This window comes from Salarias fasciatus, chromosome 3 (assembly GCF_902148845.1).
Source record: "Salarias fasciatus chromosome 3, fSalaFa1.1, whole genome shotgun sequence".
In the NCBI taxonomy this organism is placed as follows: domain Eukaryota; kingdom Metazoa; phylum Chordata; class Actinopteri; order Blenniiformes; family Blenniidae; genus Salarias; species Salarias fasciatus.
Window position 1 is genome coordinate 15,891,488 of NC_043747.1, and position 18,148 is coordinate 15,909,635.

An 18,148-nucleotide genomic window follows, 5' to 3' on the forward strand; every position below is an offset into this window, starting at 1 on the left:
GGTGCGATTCCCATCTTGCCTTGACCATATGACACACTAAAAGTTGTTCCTCATGATTTGCAATTTAATACGAGATTCGTATAGATTCATAAATGCAATAACCTGTCAGACATGTGGCAGTGTTTTTGAATTCAGTCATTTTTGATGCAGCATATTGTTGAAAAACGGGCTTCTTTTGGTCACATGTAATAAAATTGACTTTAAAGCTGTCTGTATTTGTGAAGCCTCAGAAATCACACGTTTCGGTGCTCATCATGAGTGGATCGCTGATGGTTGGTAATGAACTCAAAGTTCCTTTCAAGAGCAAAGGAAAGGGGAAAAAAAAAATCTGTTTTGAACAACTCCTGCAGCGCGAGCTCTGATGTTTATGAGAAGTTTGTGTGGGTGTATGTGCGTGGGCTTGGGTTAGGGATTGCGGAGGGGGGGTATCTGATTTGCAGGTTATTTTGGCTTAATGAACAACTGAGTTAATGTCATTAAGTGGATCCCATTTTTAATCTCTTTTTCTTTCCCCTCCTTCTGCTTAGTCACTGTTTATCTTAATTGCCAATTAAAGCTGCATCAGTGTCAGTACAACTCCCCGCTCATGCTGTTCACTCAGTGTTTATGCTTATATATACATATTCATGTCATGAATGCAGTTTTAACTTAAACTGGAAAGACCTTCAAGAATGAAGAACAGAGCAGAAAAAAAGAAAGAAACTGTACTTTCCTACTTCATCTGAGGAACCTTTTTATATACCCATCTTGTCTTTTACTGTCAAGAAAGAATGTGAGTTCTCTTGTCTGTAATGTTAAGAGAATGTGTATCTTCTGAGTTCAACCTGCTAGAACTTTTTTCCAGTGTGATCAGATGTTTAGAAATTTTTGATTCCATTTAAAGTCCGACGGAGAACGCTTCAGAACCTCGTATCACTAATTACAGATGGCACGCTGTATGTTTGTGTTAGATGGGAGCCTCGCCGATCGCGGTACACATTTACTGTATCGGCTTAATGGACGACCTTTTCACTGCACCTGTCTTTATTAAAGCTCTAATTAGAAGTCCTGTTCGGATCTCGGAGGCCGCCGGCTAATGGGTACTTAAATAGAGAAGATTTAGGTCTTTGGTGGAACAATCGAAGACACTCGACAGCAATCATGAGAGGCAAATGCCAAGCCAACAACAAAAAGGGTAAGCTGTTATTACAGCGCTCTGATGAATGGACTTACAGGGAAACTTTGAGGAGTCTTCAATACCTCCCCATTCCACAGGGGAAATGTGACTCTCCAACAGGCTTTCATGTCGCTTGTAAACACATGTAGCAACACTTAATACAAAAGAAAGAGTGAAGCTGTTGACTGAGTTAATTTCAGCCGAAGATTGAATAAATTGTTCGAAGACAGTGAGGAGGTGAAAGAAGCTACAATACACAGTTAAATTCAGTATATTTCATCTAATGTGTATATATATATATATATATATATATATATATATATATATATATATATATATATATATATATATATATATATATATATATATATATAATAATCTCTAACATATATAATTTAAAGCCAACTAAGTTGTAACTATTCTTTTGCACTAATTAGCACTTCTTTGCTCTCCATTGGTATGTTTTTCTTTTTTAGAATATTTAACAAATCCCCAAATAACCAGAGGCCATTATTTGAAGGATCTGTCTTTGTGGTTCAGCTCCACGCTCATTTGTTCTTACTAAACATTAATGTATGTACTTTCTGCTTCTTATTTTTTTTTCCCATCTTATAAATGGTCGACGAGCACACAGAAGAAAGTTGTATCAGAGGATATTCACTTTGAGTCTTTTATCAGATAGATGTTCCGTACACACAAAGGCGTTCTCTGCTTTTAGTGAAAGTGCTTTATTGTTGAAACTCGCTCTCAGGGTGGATAAATACGAACACATGCTCAACATTTGTCTTTTTTTATGGCTGAAACAGAAAAAAATACTGTCGCCATAGCCCTAACCTGCAGTAGCAACCATGCCAACCATCAACACAATCGTGTAGAGTTACAGGCCTGCATTCATGCAGAAGCTTCTGATGCAGTTATGGCTTTTTAAGAAATTTCTCACCTTCTCTTGTAATTTGTGGCTTTCATACTCCAGTCCAACCCAAAGCTGGATTTCAGCTTTGTCTCCGATCCAAATAAATGCCCTTTCCATTGTACTGTATGTGTTTTGACTTTTATTGTGCATCTCATGTCTTCACTGTTTCTGGTGTATTTCTATGAGCATCACAGTGTCAGAGGAGCAGCTGTTCCCGTGGTCTTTTCTGGACAGACACAGTTCATAAAATGGTTTTGTGTTTATCTCTGAAGCAGTGACTTTAAAGCGTTTATTCAGAAAGTGGTAAATTCTTTCATTTCATCTGTGTGTGAAGAGTCTGTTTGATTATGTCATTAGAATAAAATCTTCAACTTCTCTTCATCACGGAAAAACGACATTTTATTCAGGCTTTACTTTGAAGAGATGAGCACACATTAAAGGGTCAGTTTCATTGAGTTGTCTTTGTATGAGGGTCTTGGTGCCATACTTAAGAAAAAGAGTGACTGGATGGAAAAATATAGCTCGAAAGTCTCTGATATAACCTTGCTTGCCTACTGATGCACTGTGTAATCACTCATTGGTACATTGGTGAAGCTAAACTGAACATTCAGAGTTAAACTTGGTCTATATTCACAATTCAGCTGTGAAAACACGTCACAGAAGCTGCTCCTGTAAAACATCATGACGTGAACTTCCAAATGTGATCACACTGATTAAGGATAGAGAATAAAACAGACACACCCAGTTCAATCCTAAATGTGTAATTGTTTTGTAATCCAGTTGTGGGCATGATTCAGATTAAAGCCACCTGTATTGCTCGGGCTGCTTTGCTCTAAGTGGTTTTGTTTCAGTCTGCCCTCAGAAGCATTAGAGAGACAAAACGTCATTAAAAGAGAGGCGGGAGAAGACATTTCTTCTCTTGCTCCCGGTGCTTTCTCCGAACGCCGTCTGTGACTCCCAGTTGATGGATGATGGTGTTGCATGCTCAAACACATACACGCTCTTCCTCCCTTGCTGTCCTGCAATTCGCTCTCAGTCCGAAGTTGATTTAGAGGACAAAGTGAGGATCATTTGCCAGACACAGACACTAACGTCATCCTCTCTTTTCTCTTCTTTTCCCGCTCTTCGGCTTCTCTAAACAGGCTTCCTCAGCACTGGGGATCAGTCCGCCAAGGGAAACTACGGCCTGCTGGACCAGATTCAGGCCCTTCGTTGGCTGAATGAGAACATCGGCCACTTTGGTGGAGACCCGGAGAGGATCACCATCTTCGGCTCCGGAGCCGGGGCGTCCTGCGTCAACCTCCTCATCCTCTCGCACCACTCGGAGGGTAAATCAAACTACTTCTTCACAGGGCGTTCTTCATGTCATTTCATCCTTCACGTGTCATTTTCTGTTAGAGGTCATGTGTGAGCAGATTACGTGGGTTTGACATGTCTGAATCATGGCTTTGGCCGTAGCACACAGTCATGATGCAGTCCTGTATAATATACTGGACTAATGGAATTTCGCTCACTGCTTGAATTCTTTCTCAATCAGGAATATTTCAGTCCTGATCTCAGATTGTGTCTTGTTATTTTCTAAATAGCCACAAGCCATATCAAATATAAATGCTTATGCTTTGCTTGAATCAATTGTGTTATGATGTGTTTGTGTTAGTCAATGTTTTTTTTAATTTGAATTCGAAAAGTCGTCAGATAGAAACACAACTATTAGCATCCAGCTCGGAAATCGTTAAACCCCGTGTTGTTCACTTGTCACGTCAATCCCCAGGGGAAAGTACCGCTTGTCCTTGAAACCTAATAGCTGACGCCGCCATGTGGCTAATGAGCGTTATCCAAGTTGCGTCATGTATTTGGAGGATGAATGAATAGCGCCGCCTGGATCCCTCTGCAGAGGCTTGGTGAGCGCTCCTCCTGGCTGGACTCCCAGCCTCCACCTCCATCGGAAGACCTACATCTGTCTGACCTTGTGCTCCCCATTACCGACAACACGCCCCGAGGGCGAAGTGTTAATATTGCACCACCAAAAGAAAGAGGCCCGCGGACCGAGCGGACTTTGATCTGAATTGAGATCAGTGCGGCTGGCGATCCGCAGCCAAACGGTCACGCACCCGCAGCCTTTGATCATGATGTTCTTGAGCCTGTCCTCCTCCGATCGTAACTCCTCTGTTCTTTCCGATGGTCGAGGGCTCTCCCTCGATGTCTCTCTCGTCTCTTCATTTTCCGTCTCGCAAGCACAAACTGCAAAGGACAGGAACAGGGAAGAAATGAGCGAAAAGAAAAGATGGAGATTAGAGAGAGCGTGTTCGCACAACCGCGTATCAGTTTCAATTACTGCTCTATATATGTGTGTGTGTGTGTGTTTTTGTGAGTTAGCGCGCAAACATCGGAGACACCAAGCAGACGTCCTACTATTCTCAAATTTTTACTCAGTCTGTCTTTTTCAAATCTTAAGCAACCATCTGTTTATTGTTGATGTTTGAATTTATCCATTTAACACAACCTCCACAATTCCCATAACATAACGGGCCTGATCTACTCGAGGCTTGCATGTATAAATTGTGTGTAAACTTTATATTGTGCACATGGTTTTGCGAAAACTGATTTCCTAACGGTTCCCACAGTTAGAGTTGTGTCTAATAGACAGACAAAACAACAAATACAATCCATACAGTGCGATATGCCTAAAACATTATGGAATCTGCAAAGGTACCAATGAGCTCCGTCTTTAGCAGAACTGCTGCTGTTATTGTTGTAAGAGGCATTTTCTCACCTGGCTCCTCACAACTTTTATTCACTGACAAATATTTATCTGTATCCTATACTACTTTTCTTTTTTCCACAACGTATACTTTGTGATTGACTACTTTTCTGTATTGCCTCAAACAATCAATCTGTGGCAGTGTGAGCAAACAGGCACAGAAACAGTATCACTTCTAGATGATCGTTCTCCTTCTGGGGCATATTGTATGTAGAATTTGGACAGGCAAGCTTGCATGTGATCTCACTGAAGAAACAAGAATGACAATTTATTTGTGTGAGCATGAAATTTAGCATGTTTTATACAGGATATTAATAAATCAGGCCCAATGTCTATTAACACTTGCTATTAACCCAGACATCCAACAAACCCTTCTCCTACTGGTCCAACTGGCTCTTTTTGTATACAAGTAGATCGTAGCGGTCTGTTTCTTTTGCCCAGTGTGAAGAAATGAATCATGTACATGAGACTTTTTGAGGACTGTATCGGAAGGACTGACATATCTGTCATTAAGCTGATATCACCTAGCGTTTTTAAGAAAGTTTTTTTTTTTATTTCCCATTGTTTATGTGTATGAGCTGTGGCCACACTTTTGTTCTGAGAGATATTGCAGTTTGCTCTAAGTTAGTAGTGATTTTATTTTAATATCAATGATTGTTAAATTTAGAAAGATTGTATGATATAGTTTTCATAAATGTATTTCTGTTGAACATTTGTGATTGGGATAGTCACATGAAGCTTTTGTCAATGTTTGAATTGCCTCTCAAAGAGAGAATCGTGGACAAAGAGGTTTCATAAAGCATATGTGATGAGACGCAATCACCAGTGTTTGTCTGATTACCAACGATTTTTTTTTATCCAAGGTCACTCCTCAGTGCAGTTCAATGCTCAGTTTTTAGGAGAACCCAACCTCACTAAAACCATATTAACGCTTCAGAAAACCAGTATTAACCTCTTGTCTTGTGTTGCTACCAACCAGCCCCACCCCACGGCCTCCCGCCCATACTCACGCCTCCGCTTTGTCATCACCCCATCGTCATCGTCCTCCTCTTCATCAGCATCTAACGGTGTAACATCAGCCCACTAGACACCACCTGTCTGTCATGCTCCCCTCCCTCTCTCGCTCAGGTAAGGAGGCTGTCATCCTCACGCTTAAGGGACACCGATCATGTCAAAAGGACAGCGTCACAAATCAAGTCCGACAGCGGAGACGTACGGGATGGATAGCAGGATAGCAGTGGCGGGCAGGGCGGAGGGAGGGAGGTGGTGTTGGTGATTCTGATCTGATTAAGGGGCCGTGGAAACTGAGAGCAGAAAACGGTGTCCATGCAGTATAATGGAAGGATAGTGAGAAAGAGATGGATATGTAATCTTGAATCAACGTACACTCTAAAAAAGTCTCTAATCACAGAATCTGTGTTTTCATTTGTGTACTTAAACTCCTGACTGAGGCTCTTCCATACAAACTGCCTCTGTGAGGGACAGAGCGAGCTGTAAATGATGTTGAAACTGTGAAAAAAGATGAAAGAGGCAACAATTTCTAATTGAAACTCTATTTATGTGCTAACTCACATCAAAGCAAGGTGTTTAATAAACTTGGAATATTTTGAGATCTGAACCCTGAGATTACGGTCTGCGCTCGTTAGTTCTTGTTATCGTACCTGTTAAAGTTTATCCAGGACATCATTAAACCCTGTGCAGGTGTCTGACAAGTTTATGATTTTACCACTTTTTTTTTTTTAATGCTCTGGTGTTATTTTTTAAAAAGAGAGTTGAAGGCCAGGTCAGTGTTTGCAGGTCTCTGTTTTATCTTCAAGGCCACCGCATTTACCCCATTTTCACCACTTTCCTTGGTTCATGACTCAACATTGACTCATTAAAATAACATTCGATAGCATTTTTAAGGAGGGGAGGGGGGGGTGGACAGCCAAATGGAATAAGGTACGAAGCAGAGAAGACAAGAGGCACTCAGGGGATGACAAAGAAGCTGGTTTTGAAGGTGAATAAAAGTATCTCCATCTCTGTCTCTCTCAGTGCAGATACGTAGGTGTAGCTGTTTCCCAGCCGCTATAATTGATTTCCCAGGGAAAGGAGCCTCTGCAACTCTGCTTAATAATTAACTGACCGGTCTTCAGCCCCGGAGAGGGGGGGGGGGGAAGAAAAAAGGGTGAGAGAGTGAGGCAAGCGGCCCCCTAACGAGCCACTTGAGTGGTTCAAACAGCACAGGACAGCCAGAACTGAGGAGACAAGGAGGAAGGGAGGTAGAGAGAAAGCCCGGCTCGAGTCGGGCTGAGAAGAAACAGGCAGCACAAGAAAGAGGGGAAAAATGGATCTTTTGACATATTCTCAGTCCTTCGTCATGGCATGCTCTGCCAGTGATGCTTGGGGTCTGTTGTCCCCGATCTGCCAGATTTCCTCTTCTGAGAAACTTAAGATGGGGGGAAAAATATCTGAATTGGCAGTTTGAGTCTACTGGGTTTCTAACACTGCAGTCTTTGAGCATCTGCAGATCTGGATTTGTTCACAGAGCTCCACCCTGCCAGAATCATAAATAAAAACAAATAGGGGACATACAGTACATCGCATTCGTCAAATTTTGGTATGACTGGAGGACAGGGGTCTCGTGCTCAAACGCACTGGGGGTCACTGTGTCCTTTGTCATCTCATTGGAAGGCCACTTCAGTCCCAACTAGCATTATTCTCAAAGAATACATGTGAAAGTGACTCAATTACAGGAAATTGGGAAATTTGGACATTTCAATGTATTTTATTCCCAGAGAAATTATTAAAATGGTCTTTTTGTTGAGATCAGAGTGATTTTCTTTTCTAATTATTTGTTGTTGGGTTTTTGCTGTTGTTGTTTTGTATTTTAAGGTAGTTGTGGAACTATTTTATCAGCCCAGACCATTTATTTAATTAGATAATAAAATCAAAATGGGAAAGGTAACCTCATTGCATTCTGTTTTTGACATCAAAGGTTAAAGTCCCTGCTACATGCTTTCCTCACAACAGTATAAACCTCAACCTTCTCCATCTTCCCTCACAGGTCTGTTCCACAGGGCCATAGCTCAGAGTGGAACAGCCATATCCAGCTGGTCTGTCAACTACCAGCCCCTCAAGTACACCAAGATCCTGGCCCGCAAGGTGGGCTGCACCTACACGGAGACGGCCGACCTGGTCGACTGTCTGAGGCGCAAGAACTTCAGAGAGCTGGTGGATCAGGACATCCAGCCGGCCCGCTACCACATCGCCTTTGGCCCCGTGGTGGACGGAGACGTCGTGCCCGACGATCCAGAGATCCTCATGCAGCAGGTGAGGAGTCTGGGATGTGCAGACATGAACCTTCTCCTGTTTTTTTCCCCCTTCTATTGTGTGAGGACAGTGGCTGGATCTGTGAAGACAGCGAATGTTAGAGGAAGTGAGGAGCTTGTGTGATTAAGTGTGAGCATCACCTCTCTGCACAGGAGGGCGACCAGTGATGAGAAGTCACACCCTGCAAAGCTGTAACACTTTGAAAATAAGCCTGGTGTTGGTGACGTGAGGATTCCTTCCTGTGTCCCACTTTTTCAGTTTGTGACTTTATGATTTATGAAATGACACAACTTGTTCCGGGCTGTAAAAACTTCCTCTGTTACTCTACTCCTGTGATAATCGTGACGATAATCATCAGTAATTAGTATTTATTGATTTGATAAATTAGTTCAGGAACATCATGTATCCCCTTCACTTCCATGCCTTCTCCGCATTATCTGGGAAGTAATGGAGTGTTTTAGTATCTGCTCTCTTGTCTGTGCTCCATTCTGATCCGGTATTTCTTTTATGACATTTTCACCCTGTTTTTATTTACATTTCAAACATTCAGCCCTTTTGGAAATGGGGGAAGTACATGTGCCAACGTCGAAAGCTTGAAGGAGCGTGACTCTTGCAGCTGCTTTGTTATTCAGCTGCTCGGCTTCCCTGTTAGATCCCCCATGAAAATTAATAATCTGTGAGAAAATAATTGGAGGTGAGCATCAAAAGCTTTCCGACTCCGAGACCTCGCTGTGCATTAATTGACTCTGCAGACTTTGAAAACTCAAAAAGATCCTTGCTTACAGATTGTGCTGTGCTGAAGCCAGAAGCTGAAGTGTGTTATCTGAGATTTCTACTAATCTGAAGTCATTTTCAGGAAAACACATCACTTGAAAAAAGCAAGAAACTGATATTTCCTGAAAACCTCATATACTGTATGTGATGTCAGTGCATTTTAACCACCCAGCATGTGCTTCTCCACTCTGACCACCAGGGGGAGTTCCTCAACTATGACATCCTCATAGGAGTGAACCAGGGAGAGGGGCTGAAGTTTGTGGATGACAGTGAGGACAATGATGGCATCTCCGCCGCTGCGTTCGACTACACCATCTCCAACTTTGTGGACAACTTGTATGGATACCCTGAAGGTGAGGAGGGGTGGGGGCATAGTGAGACAGCTGTCAGTCTTCTCAGGTCCATCGTCCTCCATCATCTGGTCTCTGACTCTTCTACTCAGATTAACTCAGATTTTCAGTTCATTAGGAGAAAAATTGAGTAACTGTTAGTGTAAGTAAATGTTTCAGGTGTCTATACTTTTTTTTCTTTTAAGTTTCATAACAAATTTGTGGTGTTTCATATAAAATCCAGTCCTGTTTTTTGTTTAGTTTTTTTTCTGGAAACTTTCAGTTCAGCAAGCAATCGAACCTTTTCCAGACAAACCTCAGAAACAGTAAATGTTTGACAATATTAAAGTAGAAAAGTGTTGTTTCGTTAAATCTGTGTGTGGAAATGCAAATCTCTAAAACATTACATGAGAGAAGACAGAGAGGATATAAAATGTGAAGTGCATCAACCAAGACGAGCATACTGAGGAGCTTGCCTATTGTGGAGATTATCTTGCTCCACGGTGGGTCTGTGCTGTGGCCTTTGAGGCTCTGTGGGCACTAATGCCGCCGCTCATCATCCCCCAGGCGGCCGGCTCCTAATCACAGAGCTGTTGTTCCTCCAGGATCAGCCTGCAACCCCCTCGCAGCGGGCTGCAGTCAAAATACAGACACGTTTGGAAAATGTTGCCATGCTTCCCCTCAAGTGCCTGTCACTCATTCCACTTTCTGAGAGGAGCATTACAATGGTGGCTTTTTGTGTCGCTCCATCTTTTCTCTATCACAGTTTCAGCTTCATCTTGTTCACTACGATTGCATCTTACCTCCTGTTTTTGCTTATCTTGAACACTTCCTTCCCTCAAGATTTATTTAAACTTTACTCTCAGCTTTTCAGTTTTCTCCTTTGTCTCTTCTTCTTCCTTTTCCCTTTCCGCCTGCAGGTAAAGACATCCTGAGGGAGACCATTAAGTTTATGTACACGGACTGGGCAGACAGAGACAATGGCGACATGCGAAGGAAGACTCTCTTAGCTCTGTTCACAGACCACCAGTGGGTGGCTCCAGCAGTGGCGACCGCCAAACTCCATGCTGAGTTTCAGTCGCCGGTTTATTTTTACACGTTCTACCACCACTGCCAGACTGAGACGAGACCCGAATGGGCCGACGCCGCCCATGGAGACGAGATCCCCTATGTGTTTGGAGTGCCCATGATCGGTGCCACAGACCTGTTCCCGTGCAACTTCTCCAAAAATGACGTGATGCTGAGCGCTGTAGTCATGACCTACTGGACCAACTTTGCCAAGACTGGGTAAGTCTGATCTTCAACATTCTCCATTCATTCATTCTGAGCTCAGCAATTGAGATTGCATGATTAGCACCTCCATCCATCCATTCATCCATTTTCTACCACTTATCCGAGACCGGGTTGCGGGGACAGCAGTCTCAGCAGGGATGCCTAGACTTCCCTGTCCCCAGACACTTCCTCCAGCTCCTCCGGGAGGATCCCAATGCGTTCCCAGGCCAGACGCGAGACATAGTCTCTCCAGCGTGTCCTGGGTCTTCCCCGGGGTCTCCTCCCAGTGGGACATGCCCGCAACACCTCCATAGGGAGGCGCCCAGGAGGCATCCTGAACAGATGCCCGAGCCACCTCAGCTGGTTCCTCTCGATGTGGAGGAGTAGCGGCTCAACTCCGAGCTCCTCCCTGGAGACTGAGCTCCTCACACTATCTCTAAGGGAGCGCCCAGCCACCCTACGGAGGAAGCTCATTCCGGCCGCTTGTATCCGGGATCTTGTCCTTTCGGTCATGACCCAAAGTTCATGACCATAGATGAGGGGGGGAACTTAGATTGACCAGTAAATTGAGAGCTTCGCCTTTCGGCTCAGCTCCTTCTTCACCTCAACGGACCGATACAATGACCACATTACTAACAGCTGCTGCACCGATCCGCTTGTTAGTCTCACGCTCCATCCATCCCCCACTCGTGAACAAGACCCCGAGATACTCAAACTCCTCCACATGAACCAGAGTCTCTCCACCGACCTGGAGGGGGCAAGCCACCTTCCTCCGGTCGAGGACCATGGCCTCGGATTTGGAGGTGCTGATCCTCATCCCTGTCGCTTCACTCACACTCGGCTGTGAACCGTCCCAGTGCATGCTGTAGGTCCGGGTTCGATGAAGCCAACAGGACAACATCATCTGCAAAAAGCAGAGATGAAATCCTGTGGTTCCCGAACCGGACCCCCTCCGGCCCCTGGCTGCACCTAGAAATTTTGCCCATAAAGATTACGAACAGAACCGGTGACAAAGGGCAGCCCTGCTGGATTCGCACCTGCTTTCGCAATTCCATTTGTAAATCAAACTACCATAACATTAAGACCACCTAAATGGCATTATGGAGGAAGCGGAAATGCTGTCCCGATGGCTGTTCTGTTGAGAACCAAAATACATTTGAATTTCAGGTGTCAATTTAATATATGGCTGTTAAAAGGTTTATTGCTGGTATGATTAATGCAAATTTATATCCTGTAGTCATTGTTTTGATGAAGTGAAACCTGTTACTGAGATGTTCCCTCTTTGCTCCACCAGGGACCCCAACCTGCCAGTCCCTCAAGACACCAAGTTCATCCACACAAAGCCCAACCGCTTTGAAGAGGTCATTTGGACCAAGTTCAACTCCAAGGACAAGCAATACCTTCACATCGGCTTGAAACCTCGTGTCAGAGACAACTACAGGGCCAACAAGGTGGCCTTCTGGCTGGAATTAGTCCCTCATCTCCATAGTTTAAATGAGGAGTTGTTCCCGACGACCACGCGTACACCAACAGGCACGGGCACCATCAAACCCTGGACCAGAAACCCGGGTGCTCGCACCACCCGTCAACCCTACCCCACCTTCCCCTCTGATCCGGAACCGGAGGGTTCAGAGCGCCCACACCAGGACCTCTTTCCTGAAAACACCCGTGACTACTCCACTGAGTTGAGCGTGACAGTTGCGGTTGGGGCGTCGCTCCTCTTCCTCAACATCCTCGCTTTTGCCGCCCTTTACTACAAGCGTGACAAACGGCACGAGATGCGGCGGCACCGGCTGTCCCCCCAGCGGGGCGGCCCAGCCAACGACCTGGCCCACAGCCAGGAGGAGGAGATCATGTCGCTGCAGATGAAACACTCGGAGCACGACGCTCACCACGACATGGAGCCCCTCCGGCCCCACGACATCCTGCGGCCCGCCTGTCCGCCCGACTACACGCTGGCACTGCGCCGCGCCCCCGACGACGTGCCGCTGATGACGCCGAACACCATCACCATGATCCCCAGCACCATCACCAGCATGCAGCCTCTTCATGCCTTCAACACGTTCCCCTCGACTGGCCACAACAACACCCTGCCCCACCCCCACTCCACCACCAGGGTATAGTAGGGACTGCCCCAACGCGGCGCCACCTCAGGACCAGAAATACTGGCTCTCCCCCTGATTGAGAAGAGAGACCTCTGGATCTGAGCCTCTGCTCTGCTCTCTTACTTATTTCTCAAAACAAAAGAAGTACTGGTCTGTCATGTGCCGTAAAACTTTGCAGCTCCCTCCACTGGTGGCGTACGGAGGTACAACTGAACTGCACGGCAGCAGATGATCAGTTCTGGGGGTCACTTAGATCTTTCAAAGATACTGGCTTCAAACTGTCTGTTTTGCAGACTGAAAGCCCCCAACAAGTGTAAGAGGAACGAAACATTTTGCCCCTCGCTGTTTTCTCTCTCTCTCTCTCTCTCTCGCTGTTTTTTTTTTTTTTTTTTTTACTTTGGTGTTAACTCTTTCTCCTGCCCCTGGTGTGTTAGTGCACATATCTTTCTCTTTTCTACATCTGTGTCTTATTACTGCTTTGGTCCCCCATGTTCGATATGTGATTTTCTCCCTTGTTCAAATAGTTCCTCCCCTCAAAGCAGCCCCACTCTCCTGAGCTGCTGGAGGGGCCATCGAGTGCATACAGTTAACATTTAGTGACGAAAACACTGATATCTATCTGACAATTTCATCCTACCAGCATTCTTGGTGCCAAGTATGTATTACTGTGTTTGCTTTCTCACCGAGGGAGGAAAGAAAACAAAAGGAAATTCCAGAGCAATCCTACATACTGTCAACTAACAGAGGCTGTGCATACTCATGACAAAGTGCCAAACTGGCCGTCGATTGTGTTTTTTTTTTCTTTTCTTTCATCACATTTCTTTATGTCGCACATTTGTTTGATTGCTGTTTATTTGTGGAAAGAATTTTTGCTGAAAATATAGATATAGAGAAATGATATTATATAGTTATATATAAATGTGTACAAAGAAGAAAGTATATAAATGGGTTTTCTCAGTGGGGATCTATGCATGAATTATTTTTAAAGAAGCTAGCAGGGCTGGGGGGAGGACACTGTATCTGCCAATGCACGTTTCCCAAATCTAATCAAATCATATCGGTCCATTTGTTTTGTATCTTGGGACTTTCAAAAGTCAATTGACAAATCATCCACACCTCAAAATACTGACCGGTTAAAGTCATCACACATGTCTGAGGAAGTTAAAAGTTCATTATAGTTCATTCACTTCACTCTCCCCCTCATGCCGTCATTTACAGGTAATTTTTCCAACCAGGTGACAAAGAAAAGACAACCAAGAGCAGCTTTTTCTTTTATGTCCACATAGAGAAGAAAGAACATAAAATCAGTTGTTTAGTTTCCTTGCATTGAACTTTTTTTGTGATTCACCAAAATAGGTTACTTTTTTTTCTATGTTTGCCCCTGTATTTCCAGAACAGCAACATTTTATTAACAGTGAGAATACAACATCACTGCTTCACGTGGGCCTGGATTGGATAATGAACAGGCAGAGAGGCAGACACGCAGATTAACTCAAATGGTGAAAGACTTGAACACAAGCTTTTTACCTCCCGGTCTTCATATCATCACTCCCTCACTTCTTGATTCACACACCTCTTTGACATTCCAGACTGACGCCCACATTGTGGTAATCATGAGCAACAACCGCAGCTGCAATCACATTAAAAAAAACAAAACAAACCCAAACCTCATTGTGTCAGCGCCGCTCCACGCGATTTCTGACTGACCTCGGTTCACCTCCACTCGTATCCTCACACTCACAGGTCAGTTCACTGAGCCAGTGACGCACTTCGTGAGCTCGTCAGTTGTAAATTAAACTCTAAGCACACTGAGGACAACCGGTGGGCCTTCACAGCCTGCGACACAGAGCCGGACAGAGTCAGAGATGAACAAAACATGTGGTGGAGGATGGGTTTCAGTCACCTCAACAGGGTAAAAGCAGCTCAGCAGATCTATCTGCTCCATCGTATATGGGCTCTTTTCTGATGGACCGGCAGCCCAGCTCTGCCCCCCGACACTGATTTTCCAATAAAGATGTCAAATACGGTTCATGGGCGATGCTCTGGTGTGTGAACTGAACTGAAGCGCTGCTGTTTGAGCCCACAGGAACACATGGTAGCTTACATGGGGAGAGAAGTTAGTCACCGGTGCTGTCTTTGCTTGTGCTCTAGCTTTAGCCTGTTTGTTTTCTATTTTATTACTGCCTACACAAAAGGACTGGAGGAGTACATACATATATATATATATATATATATATATATATATATATATATATATATATATATATATATATATATGCTCCCCCATCAAACATTTTATAAGCCCACTGAAAAGGAAATGTGCACAATGTAAATCAACAGATGTGGAGGATTGCTGCTGTGAGACAGATGATGGACGAGAAAAGACACCCGCTGTGGAAAACTGGAGACCATAAGGGACTCACAGCCTTAAATGTAGAATCAGGAAGCTGAAAGATCAGGATAAAACTGATCCTAGTCCTCCTGAAGGACATTCAAAGGCTATTTAGAGATTCTGCCCACATTGTGTGAAAGTGTGTGTTTGCTGGGAGGATACCTTCCGAATCTGTCTGCATAGGAGGGAACTGATCCGTCCATATGGACCCTTTTGTACTCACTCCTGTGGATGAGGAGGCAGTGACAGCAATCACGGGAGGCGAGAACAGAAACAAGGTGTTTGGCCCGGCCTGGCTCTTTCTCCTTGTCTATTTTATAAGCTAACACTGGAGGGAGCCATTGTGACAGATTGAGCACAGTCAGCCCACCATGAGGACTCTGGACATGAGAAGAAGAACATGAACCAAACCAGGAGGCAGAGATGAAGACAAACACAACATCTGGATGAGGAGCAAAACTGTACATTTTTAAGTGTAAGAATCAAACAGACAAAATATTTGTAAATATTAAGTTTCCTGTTAGTTTTTTCTTTGTTTCTTTTTGGTTTTTCTTTTTGAGTGAATGAATGATATGCTTATTTTGTGATGGGGAAAAAGACAACAGGTGCAGTTTGCAACAAGAAAAAAAAATACCTTCACCAGCTTGAGGTGTCAAAGTAATGACCCGTTTGCCATGATTAGCTGTCATCTGAGGTTGTTTTCATGTTTCTCACGATGGCGTGGGCATCCTGTAGCATCTTGATATTGTAGCAGAAGTCCTCTCCACTCACACCATCACCCAGCAAAGGGCCAGAGATTCTGGAGTTTTATTGATCTTTCTAAGATATGATATTTGGATTAGTTCCAGTTTGATTTCACTGATCTGCATCATTTCTTCCATTTTCATGCTCTAAATAGCTTTGACAGTGGTCAGACCAAATACTGATGTTTCTCCAATGAACTCCCTTTAAAATCTGCATGAAATGATTGAAGATAAACCATTGAAATTTAACTACATTGTGAAATGTGTCTTGTAAGCCAATGAGGGCTGGGCACTTATGTGCAAGACACTATAATAAAATCAAATCAAAAACATTAAAATTACAGGAAGACTCTTGCCGTCTGATTCAAGTTGTTGAAACAAAGTTATTCAAGGTTTAACTTCCCAACCAAATCTGTCACTGACCCTCCTACAAACACTTCAGAGGCTGAGAGCTCTGATATCAGCCACATTTTGCCTTCCAGTGATTCCTGCTAAACCAACACAAAACACAAGTGCGGCCGACGAAATGTGAGCTCTGTGAACATGTAGCAGTTGTTTACATGTAGCCTCCTGATTTAGCAGTGGGACAGACATGAGGGCTTTGATACCAGAAGATGCCTCTTATCCTCAGAGAGTGACGCCATCACACAGGTGCTGGGACTTTCTCCTTCATCCGTGGCGCTGTGTGGCAGTGTGCTGGTGTGTTTCTGGCTGTGACGTCATGTAGCAGAAGGCTCTTTCAGTCCGTCACACTCTGAGCGTGTGTGTTCACCTGTGGATCAGACTGGACCGACACACACTTGGCCTCTGCTGCGTTACAAAGTGACTCACTGCAGCCTGGAGGGTCAAACAGCTTCATCTCACTTCATTCTGATCTCAACTCAGTCAAACAGGAGCAGAACTCAGAAAGCTCATCATCACACGACTCGTCAACCTTCAGCTCGGTTTCCACTGCAAATTTGCACCTGTTGTCTGGTTTTTACACTCTGTTGAATTCACAAAGCGAAAACTTGACATGAAGAAATATGTTAAATAATGGAGTTTAAAAAAAAGATGATTATTAAAAAAGTCAAGTGAAACTATATAAATAAATGAGGTGATGATATTTCTGTTTACTTTAGAAGTTATTATACGCTGTATGCTGTGATTCTGATCTGGGAAACATTAAAGACATTCATAGCCAGTCTGCTCGTCTCGTCTCTTTATTCATTCTGACAGTTTAACATGATCCTGTACATCCTTGAAAAATGTCACCATGTAGAATTTTAAGTAATAGTATAAGTTTAAGTATAGTGGGTTATAAAGCATTGTGATCATTTATGAGTGTTTATAACTATAATGTGTTATACCGGATGCTTCAAGTAAAGTGTTTCCAAATATTTTCATCAAAGATGCGACATCATGATTTTATTGTCTCAACCTGTGTTGCAGATGCAAGTCTCAACATTTTTTGTTTTGAGCCTTGAATCTATGTTTCTAAGATATTTCTTATCAGGCTGAACACAAACACATATTCAGCTTTAAAATTCTGAGCATGAAAAGTCACAATCACTTCAAACCTAATGATGATCCCCCAACTCAGCTGATCTAATCAGTTTTACATCCTTAAGAGAATAAAAACACACGATCACATTTTCAATAACAGAACCAAAAAAAAAGAAGAAAAAAGATTACATGTCACTAATCTGGTGAAAACTGACTTTTTCAAGTACCATGTTTAAATCTCACTGAGATTATAAATGCAGCAAAAGATGATTCGAAGTAACTTTTCACATGGTCTAAAAATGGATACAAAGACATTTTAAAGTTTTCTCATCAAAATTATCATGAAACATTCATCAAACAAATCCAAAGTGATCATAAGTGTTTACAATGATCAGATCAGGAAAAAATAATAGTTACTAGACGTAACTTCAGCTCTACGAGTGTGTGCATGCCCACCTACGGGCTTCACTATTGGTAACCTCCTTTTGCGCCAGCCAGACACTGAGACAGATTAAAGGAGTTGCCGCTCCAATCGTGCCCGGGTGCTGGGACACGCCCCGCCCCGCTCCATGGCTATATAAGCTGGGCACTTCCTTCAATCTCCCTTCTTCGACTCAGCTCACAGGAGAGAGGCAGTCCAGCTGGGCTTGCAGGCAGGTGGGCACGCACACACTCGTAGAACTGTAGTTACGTCCAGTAATTATTATTTCTACTTCGTGTGATGCTTAGCCCACCTACGGGCTTCGCTATTGGTAACATACCAAGGCGGAGGCCGTAGGGATAAATGTACCCCCAGCTGGACAGGCTGACAAGATTGGCGTGGAAGAAGGAGCAAAGCAGGCTGTACGCCAGGCACCGCCCACCAAGGCCCCAAGACACTGACGCCAAGTGCCCTCGCACCAAGGT

The 18,148-nt window shown here is 43.8% G+C and overlaps 1 protein-coding gene across 1 annotated transcript in view; it reads left to right on the forward strand.

Annotated features, from left to right (window-relative positions):
* nlgn2a (neuroligin 2a) overlaps positions 1-12,640 on the forward strand; it is a 201,456-nt gene extending 188,816 nt beyond the window's left edge. Inside the window, exons 6-10 of the mRNA XM_030088438.1 lie at positions 3,212-3,397; positions 7,877-8,142; positions 9,116-9,269; positions 10,166-10,532; positions 11,812-12,640. Of these exons, the coding sequence (XP_029944298.1) occupies positions 3,212-3,397; positions 7,877-8,142; positions 9,116-9,269; positions 10,166-10,532; positions 11,812-12,640 (1,802 nt within the window). The remainder of the gene's footprint in view (positions 1-3,211; positions 3,398-7,876; positions 8,143-9,115; positions 9,270-10,165; positions 10,533-11,811) is intronic.
* The last annotated feature ends 5,508 nt before the right edge of the window (positions 12,641-18,148 follow it).